General features: G+C 28.3%; 2 protein-coding genes across 3 annotated transcripts in view; both read right to left on the reverse strand.

Moving 5' to 3' along the window:
• Window positions 1–12,672: 12,672 nt before the first annotated feature.
• LOC111618582 (tyrosine--tRNA ligase, mitochondrial-like) overlaps window positions 12,673–24,360 on the reverse strand; it is a 30,287-nt gene continuing 18,599 nt past the window's right edge. For both annotated transcript variants that reach the window (XM_023360138.1, XM_023360139.1), the window contains exons 13-14: window positions 12,803–12,839; window positions 12,673–12,731 (exon numbers count right to left, since the gene is read on the reverse strand). In XM_023360138.1, coding sequence (XP_023215906.1) covers window positions 12,805–12,839 — 35 coding nt within the window. In that variant the 3' untranslated portion in view covers window positions 12,673–12,731; window positions 12,803–12,804. The remainder of the gene's footprint in view (window positions 12,732–12,802; window positions 12,840–24,360) is intronic.
• On the reverse strand, window positions 18,529–20,553 carry LOC111618584 (uncharacterized protein F54H12.2-like). Its single transcript, XM_023360140.1, has one exon. The coding sequence runs from the start codon at window positions 20,522–20,524 to the stop codon at window positions 19,220–19,222; it is 1,305 nt and encodes a 434-aa protein (XP_023215908.1). The 5' UTR covers window positions 20,525–20,553; the 3' UTR covers window positions 18,529–19,219.

The raw sequence follows: 24,360 nt of genomic DNA on the forward strand, positions 1-24,360 counted from the left end.
GGTGGACCAAAAATAATAAAATAAACCCTCGAATTAACTAAATTGCAGCACTAAATAAATATAGCAATAATTTATGTATATAATAAAACAATATTAAAATTCTGGTTTTCTTATAATAATTTATTAAAAATTGGCCAATCTGATATAATATGCAGTCAATAATTTCAAACTTCACACTTTTTATTTATTTAGAATTATTTGAATATGAAAAAATACTTCCAAACTAGAAAGTGAAGATCAGTAAACATAATTTTAAAATATTTTTAGAGATATGACAGTAAATATTAGATTATGTAACTATATTTGTGTATGATTCGTGACTAACTTGCTGAATGATTGATTCAATGATTGTTACATTAGAGCTAAGTTCAATGTACCTCATAAATATGTATTTTTAATATTAAATTTTTAGCATATTTAAATCAGATTTTAAATATTATAATTCTTTAATTTATGGATGATGATGTAAAATATAAAAAACATTTTTAAAATGCAACCTAATATACATACAACTACCATATATCACTGTATATTAAAATTCCAAGCAGCATTTTATAAAATATTTTAAAATACAAATCCTTTTATATTTTAACATATAAAAGGATAAAAATATCATATAAAAATTTTATTCAATTAAGTTTCAAGACAATGAATTTTAAAATAAAACAATTTAAGATTATTTTATCAGATCATACAAGTGAAATTTTGACATTTTGAAAAAAAAAAAACTATATTGATAATTAACTCAATAACGATTACAATTCAATCTTGTAGGTAATAACTATCAATACCAATTGCATCTTGCTGAAAACTTTTAATCCAGTGAGCACAGAATAACTGGGATTTTTCTTTGAAGAAAGTCTTGAGTGTTGCGTGTTGTCATTGAACTATACATTGGCAATATTGGTTATGCAAAGCATGAAATAGATGGTAATCAGCATCAAGTCTGGGATGTAAGGTGGATGAGACAGAACCTCTCAGTCCAGACTGGGCAGCTTCTTTAAGGCTACATAGCATGTCATCTTGGTGGTATCAGACTGAATGGTTATTGTGCTAATTCACTGGTGGTCAACCATGGATTATCATATGTCAGTTGCAGGAGAATATCATCAGTGGTAGAATCACTGTCTGGATGGGGCTCATCTTGAAGAAAGAAATCTCCATCATTGAATTTCTTGAACCAATTGTAGCAGGTCTGCTTGTTGGCTGTGTCCTCACCAAATGCCTTGCAGATGGAAGTGATAGAATAAGAGCACACAAATGTGCTTCATATAGTCTGACATTACTGATACATCTATTTCCAATGAAATATGTGATGAAATGCCCATGGTTACTCTGCTTATATATCCATATCAAATATTCTAGATCATTTTTATAGAAAAATTTGAAATGTTTACACATCTTTACAACCTGATATATTTATTTAGAATGCAAGTGATGGTAATAAAGCAAGTAAATTTTTTATTAAGTAAACTTAACTGTAAACAATTTTTATTAAATCTGTTTTATTTTAACTTGAATAAATTTTGTTTTTGTAAAATTTCAACAAATATACACATACATTTTTAATTTCTATCTATAAAATGTAATATAGTATTTCAAATTTATGCATTTTAGTGTAATAATTTTATTGCAATACAAATTGTTTATTCCTATTAATATAATTAAGCTGTATTGTTGCAATATTTTAATTATTGTTTTAAAACATTCCTTTACTTTACTTTAATTTAAAACTTTCCTTTACTTTAATGTTTGAACATAATCTAACCAAAAGAATAATTAAAATAAATTCACGTACAGGCAGTCTCTGAATTTTGGACATAAAGTGTTCCTAAAAATGTACTTTTTTACACTTTTAGAAATACTTCTCGTCCAAACTTTCAGATGGTTGCATGCCAAAAAGAGAACAATCTTTCTAGCATGCAACCATTCCAGAGAGCTAATAATTTCTTATTAAGGTAGAAAAGATAGATTTCTCCATATGATTTTAGCCTGCTTTGTCAAGAATAAAAATATATTAATGAAATGATTATATTTTGTCAATATGTAACAAAGTTTTTAGTTTCATGAAAAAACAAATTTATATACAGTGAGTCTTCCTTACAATAAACCTTGTTTCAGTGAACATCTCATTTGTGTAAACAAAACCTGGTGTTAATGTTAAAAAATACTACTTACAATAAATGCTGGTTATAACAAATGCTTGGTTGTAATGAATACTTTGACTATTACATTGCTAAGAGTTGGCAACTTCTCTCATCGCATACAGATACAAACACAGCATGTGTTTTTTATTGCTTTGTATTCTCTAAAAGTGGAGATGAGAAAACTCAAACAAGTTGAATTTGAAACAAAAAAGAGCATAGTTTGTGCTATATATACAGGTGATAAATATGAATCTAAATCTTAGAAAACACTTAAACTTTTACAATAATAAAATAATATGAACATTTGTACAAAGTACACAAAAAAATTCACAATACATTGTAAAAATCAAACATAATCATGTATAACCAGTTTTTTAATAAAACTTTACTGTCAACTTAAACACAAGTAAAGTCTTATTAGAGCAAACACCTCATAACTATTTCTTCTTCCAAAAAAGGTTCATAATAACAAGGACTCTCTGTACTATATTTAATGATAGCAATTTAAAAATTAATTAGCTAATCATTAAATGTAATTTACAACAGTTTACATTGTTCATATTAATATTATGCAGAGAGAAAACAGCAATGATTTACATTACTATTTTGGATTTTACTGAATTAGAAGTTGTTATAAAGCATAAAGTTTACAGTTTTTATGCAAGTTTGAACAAAACTTTTAAATTTCTCTGAAAGATTCTTCCAAACTTTCAAGCTAGGTCCTACAGATAAGACAATATGGAAATTAATCAGCCAAATTTAGCAATATTAGCCAGCTTAATCAGTTATTTATCTAACAACCTAAAAGGGGGTTTTTGGATTAATAAACAAATTGTTATGTCCTTCTAATTCAACTGTTTACTGGAGTTCAAGAATTACTCAGAAGCAATTTTAATTTCCAGATGTTTTATTTATATGCATTTCAGATCCAACATTTTCACCAATCCCACCTCAGTAATATTTATGCAAATATTTTTTACAGTAGGTACCACCTATGACAAAGACCACACCGAGTAGGATTGGCGAAAATGTTGGATCCAAAATGCATATAAATAAAACATCCGGAAATTAAAATTGCTTCTGGGTAATTCTTGAACTCCAGTAAACAGTTGGATTAGAAGGACATCACAATTTGTTTATTAGTCCAAAAACGCCCTTTTAGGTGGTTAGATAAATAAAATGGAAATTGTTCAATAAATCCAAAAGAAAGGGATACATTAGTGACTAAACCAAGATCTGGACATCTGTATAATTTAAAGCTGCAATACATATAAAATGTTATCACAGAAGAATTACACATGACAATTTATAACATAAACACAGGCTGTCCAATTCAACTATGTAGTGTACAAAATTATGACATCATATTTGAGATATTTATTCTTAATTATTTAATAAATGTACATATTCTATCATTTCATAATTGAATTTAACAGATATATCCATTACTTCTCTGAAAAAAATAGGAAATGTATTTATTTGTCTGTGTATTTGAATAATATAAACATTTTGTTTAATATAACTTACATTCAATATTCAATAAATTTTCTTCAAATAAGAGAGTTTTTATTTTGAAGTTTGTAAGAAAACTATTATTATAAATACTTATTTATAANTATTATTATCAAATTTTTGTAATAATAATAATCCTGTATTTTTAGGAATAAGTTGCAGACGATATTTCAGTTGTCAGGTCATTATCAGCCATGTTGCTGTGATCAAATATTGTCATGCTTGACACATGATAATGAGAATAAATAAAGATAAGGTCCTTTCTAATTTTCCATTGGTACAAGGATTTCATATCAATTTAGAAATATTAATCATAATTTTACACATTCCTTTGAATTTCTCACAATATATCTCAATAAAAAACAGCAGGCATGACGACCCTTATTCCTTACATAACTACAAAACTTCAACTTTTTGAAAAGGAGAGATTTTTTGCATTCATTATCCAACTTACATCTTTATTAAGATATCTTTTAAAATTATTTTTGATAATATATAGTTTTATCTAATTTTCTTAGATTATTTTCCAGCAAACATTTCTCAGAATATATTCGTCCATTGATATTTGAAATTATCACATAAATTCCAATTTTTTATTTTGAAATACAATTCTTTCACATTATTGAAATGAGAAATGGGAGTATGTGCCACTGCTCTTTTCTCATTTTTCTTTCCTTATCAAATGTAGCATTTAAATTATGCATTTATGCAGAATTATTTTCTTGATTTCTATCATTTAAAGTATGATTTATTCACTTTCATTTATAATGTTTTACAGCTCAGATTATAACTTAGAAGCTGAAGATGCAACTTTTATCTACAGCTTTTTATGTGTGCAGTAAAATTTTTAGTATTCTTTGCTGATTCTAATTCTTTAAGTGTGACTCCATTCCAAAAATATCTCCCTTCTTTTACTAGTTATAAAATTAGAACACCTTTAGACTTTTTCCTTCTATTCTTCTGATAAATGAACATAAAACTGTTTCCACTGCCATGTAACAAGCAAGATATAAATAAACTTATCTGAATTTTTAATATTTCAATACTGAAAAGTTAAATATTTCAACAATTTTAGAGGAATAAAATTGTCTTCTTTCTAGAACCGTAAATTCTTCATTATTTTTTCTTGGAAAACAGACATTTTCTCAATAAATGATTCTAATTATAAACTATTTTTATTTTATATTATTTCAAAACCATATAAAAACATTGATCAGATAATAGCAAAATTTGATAATTAATATACAATATCACAAACAATTACTAGTGTAAATGTGGATATGAAAGTTAGTTGTATGAATATTACACTTAACCTGTATATAAATCTGTATATAAAACTACAAAGGAAGATAATTAATTTTATTTACATTTCACAATTAAGTGTAAACAATTACAAACTACTTAAAAAAATTAACAGTTTGTTTTATCTTGTAAAGATTCTAGAATCTACTGATAATAAAAAGCTATTGTTTTGAACAAGTTAAAGTAGTAAAGATTCTTCTCCATTGTTTAAACTTTTTTAATCTTATAGAATGAAATAACTTTTTATAATATATTTATACTTAAAATAAATGTTTATTGTAACAAGAAAGCATTCAATAATTCTACTCTTTCATACAAAATGCTGATGTAAACATACTGCATCACTAAATATCGTAATATCCTTATGTAGTGAAGACAAATTTGCCACTGACTCAAAGATCAATCTAAATAATTTTCCATATAAATTAAAAATCATACAAGACATACAAATATTATACATATTATTTCTAAATATTTCATCACTTCAATATCAGTAGTAAAACCACAAATATAAGCAGATCATATTTGAGTAATGATATCAAGATTTGTAAATAATGAATTTTGACATATCTAAACAAATAAAAATATTTTTCCAATCTGAGTCTGGTGGGTTTACATTGAAGTTTTTCTTAGTTAAAATAGAGTATGAGTTATCAATATTTAAATTAAACCTGTTTTTTTTTTCTTTTTCTAAAGACAGAAATAATGGCAAGTTCAATTTGTTTAGATTAAAATTCTTTCAAGTCAAGCTTCTTTTTAATGCTCAAGATAATAGGAAAGATCAAGTATACAAAACTACATTTTTTAAATAAAAGAGAAAAAGTTAGAGTTATTGCTTTATGAAACTATGTTTTAACAGCTTATGATCCTGTTTTTATTAAGATAGTAAATGTTTAAAGTAGTCTTTTATACATTAATACACTGGCACTATTGAAATAATATGTCATATACAATAACGCTGAGAAAACTATTAATGCACATCTTTGATAACATGCATTATTTGTAATAATTACAAAAATATAAAATTAACGACTATAATTTTTATTATGTAATTATCTCTAAATATTATAATACAATATGATAAAATTACAGTTTATTTGCTTTAAGACATATAATTCTGAAAATCAATAAACAATAATTTTCTCTCTTTAATGTCTGTAATAAAGACAAGTACATTTCATTCGTAGAAAAATATCTGAATCATTTGTCATTCAAATAATTTCAAAATCATTCCCATTACATTTAAACTTACATTACTTACTACATTATTTGTCTTACTTATTAACAACATAACTAGTTACTAACAATGATTGTTACAAGATAATTTCACCAATTTCAAATTGTACAATGGTTAGAATGCAATGGATGCAATTCTAAATACTAAAGTTATAATTTGGAAATTAACACATCCGATCGAAATATACAATAAAATTATTATTTTTTGATGCATAACTTTGTACTTATTTTTAAAAAATAATAGAAACTTGAGAAAATTTAAAGATTTTCATCAAATTTAATTATGTTGACATAAAAAATTAATTAAGTGAACTCTTTATTATTAAATAATGTATTACAAAAACAGCTGTTAAACATGCAAGATTTAAATGTTTAAGTCATGTTTTAAGAATTCTCGAATGAGTCAGTATATAAATAAATTTTTTAAAAGTAAAATATAATAAATGATAAACATTAAGTTTAAGTTATTCTCATTTAAAATTATAGATGAATTTAGCTTTAATAATATCATTGTAATTAAATCTTAATTTACAAATTTAATTCTATAAAATATATTTAAAAGTAAATAAATTTGACTTTTTAAATAAATACAAGTTACTTACACATAAACTAAATCATATAAAGAATAAATATAGAGCCCGAATTTATTAGCATTACTTGTTATACACCAAAGACAATCAATTCTCTTAATAAATACAAATTATTTAAAACAATTCTGTACTTATGGGTATATCTAACGATCAGGGGCGAATCTAGGTTTCTCAGGGCCTAGGGCTTATTGAAGTCCAATGGGGCCCTACTTTTCATTAAATTAAAAATCTTTAAATTGGGGTTTAAAATTCATTTTTAATATTTATAATATCAAAATTAGAGTTGAAATATATTTATTTATGAAATGGTGCTGAATGACAAACTTTATCAGAAAAAGTATTAAAAAATTTATGATAATAATTCAATTTTTGTGGGCCCTTGACACTCGAGGGCCCAGGGCTTAAGCCCTATTAGTCCCCATGCAGATCCCTGCTAACAATAACCTCTACTCAAATGACTCATCCATAAATTTATATATGTTTTTTCCATTTTACACCATTTATTAAATACAAAACATAGATATTTTACACTTGAAATAAATATAAATTACTTACATAAAGAATAAATATAGGACCTGAATTTATTACTATTACTTCTTATATACTAAAGACAATTAACTCTTAATAAATACAAATTATTTTAAACAATTAAATACTTATGAGTGTATGTAAATTCTACTGAAATGAATATAAATGTATTGATATATGTTAAACATGCAATATAGGTTTTTTTTTTTTTTTTATATCTTATATGTTATTTAACCGAAAGCGGCATTGTTCTGTATCATCTGCACCAAAACAATATCGATCAGCTTCGAACACAACGATAAACAAACACAAAACACGCACATATGATCTATTAAAGATCGTCGTTGGATATTAAATGAACAAAATATATAACTAGAATAATTCTGTGACCTATCCGTTCGGATTTTCCAATATATTAAGCCGTGCCTCTCATTAATAACTGACGATTGGCCGTTTGTAAGAGAACAAATTAATAAACAAGATCGAGTCAATGATGATATAACTATTGTATGTCGAAGACGACGATCAATATTTTTCTACTAAAACTTTTCCTTACCTCGTTTATAGTTTATAATGCATATGTAATAGTGAGGGAACAATTTTTATAAGTGCAACAATTAATTCTATCCCTTTGCACATCCTCACCTGCGATTAATTTAACAGTAATAGTTTCCTTATTCATTTTCCTCTCCATAATGTGACCGGTCACGTGATTAAGCGTCGTTTAGCGCCATCTATTGTACTATACATTGTTAAAAAGAGTTTAAAAAAGTATGCAAATTTAATGCGCAAATTTTAAATTTTAAAATTATATTAATTTATAATTTTATTTTATTAAAAATAAAAAAAATATGAAAATCAAAAATTATAATGTTTTGTTATATGCAATTTGTTTAATATAAAAATGAACGTTGCCAAATTTGTTTAATTTAAATTTTTAATTCTCGATTAATTAATATTAAAAATTTAAATTAATTTCGGATTTTTAATTTCTGTAAATAGCGTGCAATCTATAGTATCTGTAAATTTGCTTCTCTAAAAAATATTAACTTTTTTTTTTAAATTAGTGCATCACACTAAACCGTACCACGTGTTCTTATATAAAACAAAAAAATTAGCATTATACTTTTGCTTAAGAACTTTGCTCTCTGTTACTGATGATTTAATTCAGCAAAGATATATTTAGAAGTTGAAGACCACTTTAAATAATCATTCAATATAAAAACAATTTCAGCAAATCATTCTCATAATAGAATAAATAGACAAATAATGATACAAAGTACAATTCCTAAAAGGCAACTTTCACAATTACTTGGCATACTTCATGCTTGAATACTTCAAAAAATAATAAAAATAAATTGTCTTAATAATTCTTAATAAATGAATTCATATTCTGTTTAATAGACATTTGAATAAATCTACATAATTGTTCTGGAGAAAATTTTGAATTAAAAATACTGTTAATTGGGGCCTCCTGCTTCTAAACTTTTCATATCTGGTCTTGACTTTCATCTATCTAACTCCATTTTCAAAATTAAGGAAGGATGCACGCCACTGGTGGACCAAAAATAATAAAATAAACCCTCGAATTAACTAAATTGCAGCACTAAATAAATATAGCAATAATTTATGTATATAATAAAACAATATTAAAATTCTGGTTTTCTTATAATAATTTATTAAAAATTGGCCAATCTGATATAATATGCAGTCAATAATTTCAAACTTCACACTTTTTATTTATTTAGAATTATTTGAATATGAAAAAATACTTCCAAACTAGAAAGTGAAGATCAGTAAACATAATTTTAAAATATTTTTAGAGATATGACAGTAAATATTAGATTATGTAACTATATTTGTGTATGATTCGTGACTAACTTGCTGAATGATTGATTCAATGATTGTTACATTAGAGCTAAGTTCAATGTACCTCATAAATATGTATTTTTAATATTAAATTTTTAGCATATTTAAATCAGATTTTAAATATTATAATTCTTTAATTTATGGATGATGATGTAAAATATAAAAAACATTTTTAAAATGCAACCTAATATACATACAACTACCATATATCACTGTATATTAAAATTCCAAGCAGCATTTTATAAAATATTTTAAAATACAAATCCTTTTATATTTTAACATATAAAAGGATAAAAATATCATATAAAAATTTTATTCAATTAAGTTTCAAGACAATGAATTTTAAAATAAAACAATTTAAGATTATTTTATCAGATCATACAAGTGAAATTTTGACATTTTGAAAAAAAAAAAACTATATTGATAATTAACTCAATAACGATTACAATTCAATCTTGTAGGTAATAACTATCAATACCAATTGCATCTTGCTGAAAACTTTTAATCCAGTGAGCACAGAATAACTGGGATTTTTCTTTGAAGAAAGTCTTGAGTGTTGCGTGTTGTCATTGAACTATACATTGGCAATATTGGTTATGCAAAGCATGAAATAGATGGTAATCAGCATCAAGTCTGGGATGTAAGGTGGATGAGACAGAACCTCTCAGTCCAGACTGGGCAGCTTCTTTAAGGCTACATAGCATGTCATCTTGGTGGTATCAGACTGAATGGTTATTGTGCTAATTCACTGGTGGTCAACCATGGATTATCATATGTCAGTTGCAGGAGAATATCATCAGTGGTAGAATCACTGTCTGGATGGGGCTCATCTTGAAGAAAGAAATCTCCATCATTGAATTTCTTGAACCAATTGTAGCAGGTCTGCTTGTTGGCTGTGTCCTCACCAAATGCCTTGCAGATGGAAGTGATAGAATAAGAGCACACAAATGTGCTTCATATAGTCTGACATTACTGATACATCTATTTCCAATGAAATATGTGATGAAATGCCCATGGTTACTCTGCTTATATATCCATATCAAATATTCTAGATCATTTTTATAGAAAAATTTGAAATGTTTACACATCTTTACAACCTGATATATTTATTTAGAATGCAAGTGATGGTAATAAAGCAAGTAAATTTTTTATTAAGTAAACTTAACTGTAAACAATTTTTATTAAATCTGTTTTATTTTAACTTGAATAAATTTTGTTTTTGTAAAATTTCAACAAATATACACATACATTTTTAATTTCTATCTATAAAATGTAATATAGTATTTCAAATTTATGCATTTTAGTGTAATAATTTTATTGCAATACAAATTGTTTATTCCTATTAATATAATTAAGCTGTATTGTTGCAATATTTTAATTATTGTTTTAAAACATTCCTTTACTTTACTTTAATTTAAAACTTTCCTTTACTTTAATGTTTGAACATAATCTAACCAAAAGAATAATTAAAATAAATTCACGTACAGGCAGTCTCTGAATTTTGGACATAAAGTGTTCCTAAAAATGTACTTTTTTACACTTTTAGAAATACTTCTCGTCCAAACTTTCAGATGGTTGCATGCCAAAAAGAGAACAATCTTTCTAGCATGCAACCATTCCAGAGAGCTAATAATCTCTTATTAAGGTAGAAAAGATAGATTTCTCTATATGATTTTAGCCTGCTTTGTCAAGAATAAAAATATATTAATGAAATGATTATATTTTGTCAATATGTAACAAAGTTTTTAGTTTCATGAAAAAACAAATTTATATACAGTGAGTCTTCCTTACAATAAACCTTGTTTCAGTGAACATCTCATTTGTGTAAACAAAACCTGGTGTTAATGTTAAAAAATACTACTTACAATAAATGCTGGTTATAACAAATGCTTGGTTGTAATGAATACTTTGACTATTACATTGCTAAGAGTTGGCAACTTCTCTCATCGCATACAGATACAAACACAGCATGTGTTTTTTATTGCTTTGTATTCTCTAAAAGTGGAGATGAGAAAACTCAAACAAGTTGAATTTGAAACAAAAAAGAGCATAGTTTGTGCTATATATACAGGTGATAAATATGAATCTAAATCTTAGAAAACACTTAAACTTTTACAATAATAAAATAATATGAACATTTGTACAAAGTACACAAAAAAATTCACAATACATTGTAAAAATCAAACATAATCATGTATAACCAGTTTTTTAATAAAACTTTACTGTCAACTTAAACACAAGTAAAGTCTTATTAGAGCAAACACCTCATAACTATTTCTTCTTCCAAAAAAGGTTCATAATAACAAGGACTCTCTGTACTATATTTAATGATAGCAATTTAAAAATTAATTAGCTAATCATTAAATGTAATTTACAACAGTTTACATTGTTCATATTAATATTATGCAGAGAGAAAACAGCAATGATTTACATTACTATTTTGGATTTTACTGAATTAGAAGTTGTTATAAAGCATAAAGTTTACAGTTTTTATGCAAGTTTGAACAAAACTTTTAAATTTCTCTGAAAGATTCTTCCAAACTTTCAAGCTAGGTCCTACAGATAAGACAATATGGAAATTAATCAGCCAAATTTAGCAATATTAGCCAGCTTAATCAGTTATTTATCTAACAACCTAAAAGGGGGTTTTTGGATTAATAAACAAATTGTTATGTCCTTCTAATTCAACTGTTTACTGGAGTTCAAGAATTACTCAGAAGCAATTTTAATTTCCAGATGTTTTATTTATATGCATTTCAGATCCAACATTTTCACCAATCCCACCTCAGTAATATTTATGCAAATATTTTTTACAGTAGGTACCACCTATGACAAAGACCACACCGAGTAGGATTGGCGAAAATGTTGGATCCAAAATGCATATAAATAAAACATCCGGAAATTAAAATTGCTTCTGGGTAATTCTTGAACTCCAGTAAACAGTTGGATTAGAAGGACATCACAATTTGTTTATTAGTCCAAAAACGCCCTTTTAGGTGGTTAGATAAATAAAATGGAAATTGTTCAATAAATCCAAAAGAAAGGGATACATTAGTGACTAAACCAAGATCTGGACATCTGTATAATTTAAAGCTGCAATACATATAAAATGTTATCACAGAAGAATTACACATGACAATTTATAACATAAACACAGGCTGTCCAATTCAACTATGTAGTGTACAAAATTATGACATCATATTTGAGATATTTATTCTTAATTATTTAATAAATGTACATATTCTATCATTTCATAATTGAATTTAACAGATATATCCATTACTTCTCTGAAAAAAATAGGAAATGTATTTATTTGTCTGTGTATTTGAATAATATAAACATTTTGTTTAATATAACTTACATTCAATATTCAATAAATTTTCTTCAAATAAGAGAGTTTTTATTTTGAAGTTTGTAAGAAAACTATTATTATAAATACTTATTTATAAATAAGAAAAATAACTACACACAAGATTATACAGTATATTTAAAAAATTTATTTGTACAAAATATAAAATAAATTATCTGTATTTATTTTCATCTGTACCTATTAAATAGAAAAATTATTATAATAAAACAGCCAATATTTAAAAATAATAATGATTAAATCATACATACCTTTACAACCATTTAACTATGTAATAGTTTCGTTTACCTGTTAGATGAATTTATTATTGTTAATTTAGGTTATATTATTATATCAAGAATCATCAAATATAAGAAAATTAATAATTATTTACTTTATAATACACTGCCTTGCAATATAAAGGGAACAAGCAATAAATTATTTACAAAATTGTAATTAGAAATTTGTCAGAAAATAACATAAAGGAATGAGTTATTGAAGTGCTCAGTTTAATGCAATTTAGTTAACCATATGCAAATAGATAATGATGTGTACATATGAAAAAGATCCCCGTTGTGAAATATAAAATTTACTTCTAACATGTGTATGATTTTTTACAGCAGGGCTTCTTAAACTATGGATTGCCAACCTATTTGCAGTCCTGTAACAGAATTTGAAAGTTGCAAAAACTTTGCAATTGTTTGTGAAGGATGTCATTTCAATTACAGTTAAAATGGTAAACAGTATTTTAACACAGTTTAAAAAATATAGAAGAAACTAAGTCTTCTCTAGTACCATTGTGTCCAATCATCAGAAACAAAAGTCTTCCTTTGCAGAAATGAGCTTTTATTAGCGGCTATGCCTCTGCAATATTATGTAAAACATTTAAAATATTCACTAATAATAAGCCAATAATTAAAAATATATATAATTTCAATTACAGTTAAACAATAAAAGGTCTAATAAAATTTGTCACTGCAAAGGAATACTACATTGTTCCTGGTGATTGGACACAATTAAACTAGAATAAGACTTACCATATATTCTGGTGTATAAGACAACTTTTTAACCCAGGAAAATTTTCTCAAAAGTCGGGTGTTGTCTTATAGGGTGGATGCTGCAGTCGGCTGGGATGCCCGGGGTATGGATAGAGATAGAGCGGCGCTGTGCCCAGAAAAACATGCATCTTTCACCCGTCCAGCCCGGCCTTGTAAGTATCCTATTACCGTACCTCTTTCTCTGTTTCTTAGATCTCACTCCTGAGGACTGCAGTGAAACAACGCAGGTGCGCATGTGCGAGATCTGAGAGGCAGAGAAGGAGGTATGGCAATAGGATACAAGGGCAGGCCGATATAAAAATGTCCAACAGTCAAGTATATCCCAAACTCTATATTTTAACTGTAAAAGTCGGGGGTCGTCTTATACGCCGAAATATATGGTAGTTCCTTCTATATTTTTTTAAATTTCACTTCAACTTGAAATATGCTGTCAGATTCTCCAATACTGGTTAACAAAAATAAATATGAAAACCATTTTGATTTAAAATATTTAATTAAAATTAAAAATTACACTATGGTACATAACAGAGAAATAAAGTATTCATAAAACTTTTCTCTCTGTAATCTACTACTTTTCAATTGAATTTAATCCCATATTCAATCATACATCCCATATTCAATCTCATGCATCACATATGCCATCATAAGTGTTAGGTGACATTTCTATTTTCAAAATTGCCCAGTAAGTTTAAAATCAAACTTTGCATTTGACTCATTAAGATTATATTTTTGACTTTCTTTCCCAATGTATATACAGTGCTGGAAAAAGTTTATGACCATTACTATTTGGTTTATTTGATTATAGTAACAACATGTGGGCAATCTAAGAGGTGATGCTTCCCAAGAGGACTTTCTAAAGGAAACTGTCCCCTATTTAGGTGTTACAAACATGAAGAAAAGCCAGAAAACTTCACTTGTCCAGCCCATTGACAAGATGCAAACTCATGACCAGTGTTCTTATGGTTTATCCACTCGGCCACTAGTGGGCAGGACCACTAGTATATTTAAAATTGATTGTGAATGAAACAAAGCAATTTATTTTCAATGTATTACTTATTACTACTAAATGTAAAATTTTAAATACACAGTAACTAAAATTTTAGCTTTAGTTTGAAGAAATTTTAAAAATAGAAATAACCAATTCCTCTAGAATAAAGTATAAAATCATCTTGTGAAATTGCAAGGAAACATAATATGATAAAAGTAAAATTACAATCCAAAAATTTATTTGTCTCCCCATTACCTTGAATAACATGAATAAGTCAACTCGGCATTGGCATAATTAGTGCATTTAACTTGTCAGAGCTGATCTGCCTCCATGAGGTTACTTTTCAGTTTTCAAATTGGAAATGTTATCATATTATTGTCTGTTAGTATACATCATCTTTACTAAGTCATCCCATAGAGAACCTACCGTGTTTCCTTGAAAATAAGACATCCTCTGAAAATAAGACCGCTTCGAACACAACGATAAACAAACACAAAACACGCACATATGATCTATTAAAGATCGTCGTTGGATATTAAATGAACAAAATATATAACTAGAATAATTCTGTGACCTATCCGTTCGGATTTTCCAATATATTAAGCCGTGCCTCTCATTAATAACTGACGATTGGCCGTTTGTAAGAGAACAAATTAATAAACAAGATCGAGTCAATGATGATATAACTATTGTATGTCGAAGACGACGATCAATATTTTTCTACTAAAACTTTTCCTTACCTCGTTTATAGTTTATAATGCATATGTAATAGTGAGGGAACAATTTTTATAAGTGCAACAATTAATTCTATCCCTTTGCACATCCTCACCTGCGATTAATTTAACAGTAATAGTTTCCTTATTCATTTTCCTCTCCATAATGTGACCGGTCACGTGATTAAGCGTCGTTTAGCGCCATCTATTGTACTATACATTGTTAAAAAGAGTTTAAAAAAGTATGCAAATTTAATGCGCAAATTTTAAATTTTAAAATTATATTAATTTATAATTTTATTTTATTAAAAATAAAAAAAATATGAAAATCAAAAATTATAATGTTTTGTTATATGCAATTTGTTTAATATAAAAATGAACGTTGCCAAATTTGTTTAATTTAAATTTTTAATTCTCGATTAATTAATATTAAAAATTTAAATTAATTTCGGATTTTTAATTTCTGTAAATAGCGTGCAATCTATAGTATCTGTAAANCGGCTATTTTGATATTATTGATGACAAAAGTTTAAAATCATTGATTCCCTTATCTGTCCAATATTTTTGTTTGACAGAGTTGAACTGTTTGGACCACGTGGCATGAAAAGTTTTATCAAGGTTCTCATGAGAATGTGACACGTGTGAAACAGGACCACTGAGTCATAACATTTGCACATGCAACTATCTGTATTTTGTTGATGTCAACCGACATACACCATATGTATGTTGTGATTGGGTAAATCAAATTAGCAAACAGTGACACTAGTGAGACTTTATTAAACTAATTTTTTGCATTTTTTTCGTGAAAGCATGAAATATTATTTTGTACCATAAATGGTACTGAAATATTATAATGTACTCAAAATGTATTAAAAATCTAAGTGTACTTTCAATATACTGTACTCGAAAGGGCAAAATGTACCCGAAAAGTACAAATGTGCTAGGAATGGCAACGCTGGTCGTAACGGTCATTGACAGATGGTTGAAAGTGGCCGTTGGCTTTTTGAAAGTACAGCCACTAATTGGTCAGCAGACAATCATGCCACACGGCATGATTTGCATAAGACTATGGCTTGGGAATCACAGATTTGCATAATGTTACGGCTGGTGATCGCTAATTGGTTGGCCAGGAATCATGCCACATCACATTTGCATAGTGCTATGGTTAGCACTAATTAATCATTGAGCCCAATGTCGACGCTATGAAAAGGTTAAGCTGAAGCGAGAGTGGGAAGTCCACTCTAGCATGGGAACTTCATAAGTTTAGTTTGACATGACCGGATTTACGTCACTCTCGTTTAAGTTAGACTTGGGAATTTTTTTGTTCAACAATAAATGTGAATTCTTCTTCATGGAAAAATAAAACATCCCCTGAAAATAAGACCTAGTGCATCTTTAAGAGCAAAAATTAATATAAGACACTGTCTTATTTTTGGGGAAACAGGGTATGAGGTTTAGGTCAGCCCTATAAGTTGTCTGTTGAAGAACAGCAATATTATTCTTCACAAGTCTGGCTACTAGTATAGAAGATGCTGAATGTATGGTCATCTTGCTGGAATTTACACATTTAATCGTTTTTGCAAAAAGGCAATAGATGAATTTATTTGATAGGAGTAGTATGCGTTTGATACATTCTGAAGTACAAAAATTAATTAGTATATGTATATAACTCAATGTTTAAAAAAAATTTTTTTTATAAATTTTTTAAAATTTTATAAAAAAAAATTTTTTTGAATTAATAAAAATTTTTTGAATTATATCGATACAGTAAAGATTATATTTAATTTGTATAAGAATTACCGATGTCAGACATGATGAGTTAAGTTCTTAGTCGATGAGTGAAGTTCTCGGTAGAAAAGTTGGTTGATGAGTGAAGTTCTCAGTAGAAAGGTTGGTCGATGACTGAAGTTCTGGAAAAAATTCACCCGCTTTTATCCTCAGCTACTTCTTTGTCCTGTCTTCGAAGAGTTATTATCTAGGTCGTGGGAACGCAGCTGGTCTTTAAACTCAGACAGCTGTGTTTTTGTCTTCTAACTACGGTGCTAGGGTACAGCTGTTTTCCCACACTGTGTTTTTTGTCTTCAAACTACCAAACTGGGACAGCTGTTTTTCCCCCAGCTGTGTCTTGGAACTAGGGACAGCTGTGTTTTTTGTCTTCTAACTGGTACAAGGGCACACCTGTTTTTTCGCAGGTGTTTTTCGTCTTTTAACTTGGGTACAGCTGTTTTTCCCCAGCTTTTTTTTGTCTTCAAACTATGGCAGTAGAGGACAGCTGTTTTTTCGCCTAATAATTCGGTTAAGAAATTATATTATGACAGTTTTTGTTTCTCTATACTAGTGATATTAGTGGCATCATTGATGATATAATGAAAACTTAAATAAAATTAAACTAATTGTAGAATTTGATTTTGAGAAAAAAAAAATATTATGACAGTTTTTTGTTTCTCTATACTCATGATATTAGTAACATCATTGATGATATAATGAAAACTTAAATAAAATTAAACTAATTGTAGAATTTGATTTTGAGAAAAAAAAAATATTATGACAGTTTTTTGTTTCTCTATACTCATGATATTAGTGACATCATTGATGATATAATGAAAACTTAAATAAAATTAAACTAATTGTAGAATTTGATTTTGAGAAAAAAAAAATATTATGACAGTTTTTTGTTTCTCTATACTCATGATATTAGTAACATCATTGATGATATAATGAAAACTTAAATAAAATTAAACTAATTGTAGAATTTGATTTTGATAAGAAAAGAGGTGGTAAAAAAAAAAGACGAAATTCGATTTGGATCTAGCAACAAGTTGTATATTATCTATAAAGATCAGTAAAAATATTTACCATAATTCACTTGCCGATATCAATCACTAACACCAAAAATTATATTTTTCTTTAAGAACAAAATCATTTTTTTTTTAAAACTTAAAACGTATATAATCTCTAGATAATAAAAAACTTATGTTGCTCTCTGTTACCATTACATCTGAGGATAAGAATTCTTCCTTGAAAACAGGTATGTATTAAATAAAACTTCTTTATATTTTAAGTATTGAAAAAGTACATAATTCTGTTGGATATAATCAGTATTATATCTAACCCTAACTCATATATAAAAAACACCTCGATATTCACACCAAATCAGATGATTATTGTCGTTTTTTTTTTAAAAAAAAAAAACATGATAGATTAACCTAATCCCGTAACATGTCCTGTCAAGTCGAATGGGAAAATCTGTAACATGTCCTGTCAAGTCGAATTGGAAAAATCCGGTTACCTATTTTTGTGGGTCAGGGTGAATGCATAACTTGTTTATTAAGGAAAATCCTGTATCAGTATAAATACTGCCAGAGGTTCGGATAGCAGAAAAATGAATAGTAAGTTTTGTGAATAAAAAACACAATTTTCATATTTTAAATAGATTTTATTTTATTGAATTACAACACTGGTTATTGGTTATTACAATCGGTTTTGATAAATGAAAATTATTTTTAACAAAATTTTTAACAAATTCATCGTTATAAAATTTATCTGTTACATGCAGTTCTGATAAACATAGATTTCTATTAATTTTATATAAAAAATATAAGCAGAAATAACCACAGTTTAAGGAAAACAAACTTTGATGAATAATATTATTCCAACAATATTTTTTTGAATTTCGTTTTATAAATCTGATGATACTCGCTTTCCTCGGTTTTAATCCATAACTATCGTAATAAATGCAAGAATTTTTATCTTTCGTAAAAAATACCGATACCCAATGACTTCCGGGCTTATTTTTTTCATCTAAATTAATTATAAAAGATTGTTTATTACCAACTCGAAACGGTAGATTGTCAGATGCAAAAACACCTCCAAAATTTCTTTTTATTTTCGGATCGCTCGCTGCTAATCTCCACAACGTAACGGTATTCATTAATAATCGACGAATACAGTTCGTGAATGATCGATTTCTAAGGTATTATTATATTCTAGCAAGCAAACAACGTTTATGGTTTCTGGTATCGCCTTCGAAAACTTTAATTCCACAGAAATGTTTCCCAGCTCGTTAACACTAACGTGATTCTCGGAGCCTGATTTATCAGGGGTAAGATCGAAACAATATAAAGTATAACCGTCTCGGTACTCGTCGTACGATATATTTATAGATTTATGATGATGAATACATCCGGTATCTTCAAATAACGAGATAAAATTTCTTGCATAAATTTTATTGGTATAATCCGGAGTATAGGGTTTAGAAGGAATCATTTGATTGTCTTTTGATAAACATATATAATTTAAATCATAATTTTTAAAATTAAAAGGATTACGCTTCACATTTCCATTAAATGCAGAATTAGAAACTAATCCGAGAGTTATTCTATAAGGTAGTTGACCGATAACAACGTTTGATATACTTGTAGACTGAATCCCGCTAGTTAATGTAAAGACTTTAACATCTGTCCTACGGAACGGTAATTTAATTATACCGGTTTGGAGCGCTTTTTCAATTCCTATCTGTATTGACGAACTAACGTCTACTTTATTAATTTTTAGCGAGGCGTTTTTAATAATAATTTTATAGTTGTCGTTATCCGCCATTAGCGCAAAATTTTCTTTAGATCTCTCCAATTTAATTCTTAGGTCTACATTGTTCGTTAGAAGCTTAGGCTGGTTCGCTAAATCGATATGAAGACGTCCCATTAAATCTATTATTCTACTTCCTTTGCTGATGTTAAATCTTTTAACTAATCCGTAGTTAGTATTATTTTCATCTAACGGATTTATTGAATCCATTTGTCCGGCAGTATCTTTAAAAAATAACGCGCTCGTTAAAAAAGTTTCTTGCACTTCTTTCGAATTAAATAGCAAGGCATCTAATATAGCTCGATACGGGTAATTAACCTGCGTAATTACTAATTTGTCATTTAAATACACAGTACACTGAGAAAACAAACTATTTAAAAAATAATTAACAGGAGTAACTTTCTCTTCCGACCCAAGGTTTGATCCATCTTTCTTTACGATTTTCGCTTGAACACATAGATAAATCGAATGTAGATCCATATAATGCTCACCCGATCCTGATATAAGAAATTCTATAGGTGATCTACTGTCATTAATTGCAGCGACGGGATGCGCAGTGACTTCATACGTATTGTCGATAGCCAGTTGGATTCCCACATTCTTAAACAAATCTAATTCGGATTTGGTGCAGCCACACGAATGGACATTCATCGTTTCTTAATTACCGAAAATATCGTTAAGTTTTCGCTTCTTCTTCTTTTCCGACTGAGTTAATCTTTTTCGTCGTTTTCTTTTTATACCCGATCCTGTCTGCACTTTTTTAAGCACGTCTTCCTTAATTTCAGATCGCACATCTTTAAAACGATTTTTTGTAGATTCTTTAAACGACTTCCCTCCAATTACATCCGATCCGACATTCGATGCAAATTTTAAAGCTTTACCCCCTAGATACTTTCCTACTCTACTAAGAATAGGAATAGATTTACGAAATAAATCCCCGAAAAATCCGTATCCTCTCTGTATTTGCGGTCCAGCAAAATAAGTCCCTCTTCCAAATTGTCGTGTAAATAATGGAAACTCGTGTGTCAGTACCGTTCCTCCTGCTTGATTGCAGTAATAATCTATACAATCTCGGGGATCGAGCTTCATTTTCTACTTCACAAAGACGAACTAACGTTAATATATAAAATATACGATATTTATATCTGTTTAAAAGATAAAACTAATAATGTCTTTCCTCCAAAAAAGACGATTTCTTTTCCACTAGCAGTTCTCAGCTCGATTTCAATTGTATCTATATAATTACGTCGTAAAGGAAGGTATAGAGGTGATTGGTAGACCCTAACTATTTGATCTGACTTTTCCCCCATTACAGGTATAACCCTTAAAAGTGGAGCGGTTATATCCCCAACACGATGAGAAGCAACGATATTCGAATAAATAAAAATTTCTGAAATTCCGGCAGATAATTCGATGGGATAGTCGCTCACATATTCGCCTTCGGAAAATTTGCTTTTTTTAAATCCTAACAAATCTTTTAATTCGTTTCCGAATTCAATTGTTATATTTTTATGAACTTTTAAAACGATTTTGTTATTAGGTAGTAATGCTAATTTAATATATTTAAAAATTCCAAGAAATTTTTCAACAGAGGAATATAACCCGATTGGAATAAAAATTTTTTCCTCTACATCGATTTCCTCGACAACTTTTTTATCTCTTTCTATTAAAGTTATAAATTGATCTTTATAAAATCTAGGATTTGATAGATATTCCTCACTCTCATCTCGCAATATTAAACTCGAACTCCGTTGTTTAAATACTATATCTTTGGTTGGTAAATTTAAAAAATAAAGTAGTTTATGAGCCTTTTCTCTCGAAATACGCAACTCGAATCCCTCTTCCAAATTTAGTTTTACATTTTTATAATCCTTGTCTAAAACAAATTCTGCCAACTTAGATCCTGTTAATGAAACTATATTCTTGTTTATCCAATGGAAAAGCGTCCCTTCATTTTCATCGCCTGTAGTTAATGGAATCTCACATGTTACATCAGTTATTTTTTCTCTTCTAATTTTATGTCTAGTAATAGTATAATCGTTATTATGATTTGATATGTTGAACCAATATCTAGGAATAATAACCTCGCTCAGACCTACTACCCATTTCCCGCGTAAATCAATAGGTGGACTCATTTTCACGGTGAAATGAGACTGCTTATTTTCGGGAAATAACTCCATGCTGGCGTTGCTTATCAGAGTGACGAAAAAGTCCGACTGCATCATTTTGTTACCTTCTGTAATTCTTCTGTATAAAATCTTCCTTCCAAAATCTCGTTATTTAAATCTTTCAATATATACGTCGGAGGATGAGACGAAAAACGATCGTAAATAATAAATATTTCTTCCGTCCAACCCGGTAGGTATCCTCGACTAAATGTTTTACGTATTTTCGAAATTCGAACGAGGTCGCCAATATTAAATTTAAACGTGTTCTGTCCTTTTATACCGTACAACTTTTCGAAAATAGAGCTGTGATGCAAAGGTGTAACTTCTGACGGCGACATACCGATACTTCTATGAAAACTATTATTATAACTTTTCACAATATCCGATAATTTATCGATATATTTATAAGAATTACGATAAGTAAATAATCTATATATTTTATTTCGCAAAGTTTTATTTAATCTTTCAACAACAGCAGCTTTTGTATCGGAATGAGTCGAATAATGATTAATTTTAAATTTTTTAAAAAGATTTTTTACTAATCTATTATAAAATTCTTTTCCTTTATCAGTTTGTAAATTTTTCGGAATGTTTCTTTTTTTAAAAATCGTTTGAAAAGCTTTAAAAACCGATTGGGGTTTTTTATCTTTTATCGGTACGACATAACAATACTTAGTAAATACATCGATTACAGTTAGTAAATACTTTATTCCATTATTAAATCTAGAAAATTGTTTTAATACAACTAAATCAGCCTGCCATAAGTCGTTAGGATAAAAACTTATAGTTTTTCGTCGCGAATATTTAATTCTTACAGGTTTATGAAGCGTATAAGTTACTTGAGAAGACAGCCATTTTTTAACAACAGATCGCGGCAAACTTGATTCTTTAACTAATTTACTCACACCACCAAAAGACGCCGGAGATTTAGGATTATAGTATATTGATTTCAAAAGTTTTTCCATTCGAGATTTTTCTTCCTCTTCCTCTTAGATTTTTTCGACTGATGAGAGAAAATTTCTTCGGGAGTTTCGACCGATGATGATGTCGCCAAACTTTTGTTTCCGATCCACTCTTTAGGAATATTTATTTTCTTTAAGCCATCAAAAAAGTCTTTGAAACCAATGGGAGGTAATGCAGTTTTCCTATTTCTCATTACATACGAAACTAAGTCTACTATATGACTCCCGATAACAGGTTTTCCATCGATTGTTAATTCACCTTTAGAATTCCATCCGTAATGACTTTGATCCAACTTAGCGATTAAATGAGGTATATATTTTTGATATAATTGAGGTACCGATAAAATTATTTGTTTCATAAATCCGTCGTCATCAGTTTCTTCTTTCGGTTGAGATTCTGTTTCTTCATTTTGGTTAGATACGACCGATACTCTGACAGGTTCTTTAGGAGCGTGAACTGTTCTCTGATATCTCGAAATCAATTGACTTAATAACTTGACTTTATCGTCATCAGGTAAATTTGTACTCTCGAGTAATTCTTCGATATTAGAACCAATTCTTATTTCAGGCTTTTGATAACTCATCAGTAATTCGGGAGGAACTAAGGCCATCTGCTTCGCCATTAGATTCTTTTTCCTATTACTTTACCGATTAACCCTCCTGCCATAGACAATAACGGCGCCAGTAGAAGAGGAAGGAATCCACCAGATTGATTAACCAAAATTTTTTTCTTGGTATTTAAAGGAACGCGTTTTTCGCTTAATTTCCTGATAATTTTTTTATATTTTCGTAATTTACGAACATCGGTGGGTATATTTCCTCTCCGCAAATTATCACAAATTTCACACAATACTTTCACTTGATTGGGAGTGGCTTCTTTTAATATGGCTTTCCTTTGTGAAGGAGTAGTCTTCGCTAAAAGCGCTAGCATATGATAATTTTTCTTTACGTTTTTCATTTTATCGGTAAGTAAATCCAAAAAATACCTCGTTCGTCTGGAAAACAAGAATCTCTCACAGAAAATTTCTTATCTGTTTTAGGATGAAAATCTAATAACAAATAACCAAAATCCTTTTCTGTCGCTTTTTTATATGCATCCATGAAAAAATTAAATTTTCCCGCAAAAGCTTGGCGACCTAAACAATTCACCTGACTCTCATCACGATTATTTTTAAATAAAATCAGATAATGTGTATTTAAACTTATATCTCTCATAATCTTATTTTTTGGAAACAAATTTTGCATTATTAAAATCACACTTACATTACAGTGATGAGATTCTGTCGTAAACAAAAATGCTGTTTTTGGAGACAGTTCATGCATCAGATCATCGATTATTATCAAATCCCATCCTTGA

The sequence above is a fragment of the Centruroides sculpturatus genome, unplaced genomic scaffold, assembly GCF_000671375.1.
Source record: "Centruroides sculpturatus isolate CEXI.00-Female unplaced genomic scaffold, Cexi_2.0 scaffold42, whole genome shotgun sequence".
Classification (NCBI taxonomy): Eukaryota; Metazoa; Arthropoda; class Arachnida; order Scorpiones; family Buthidae; genus Centruroides; species Centruroides sculpturatus.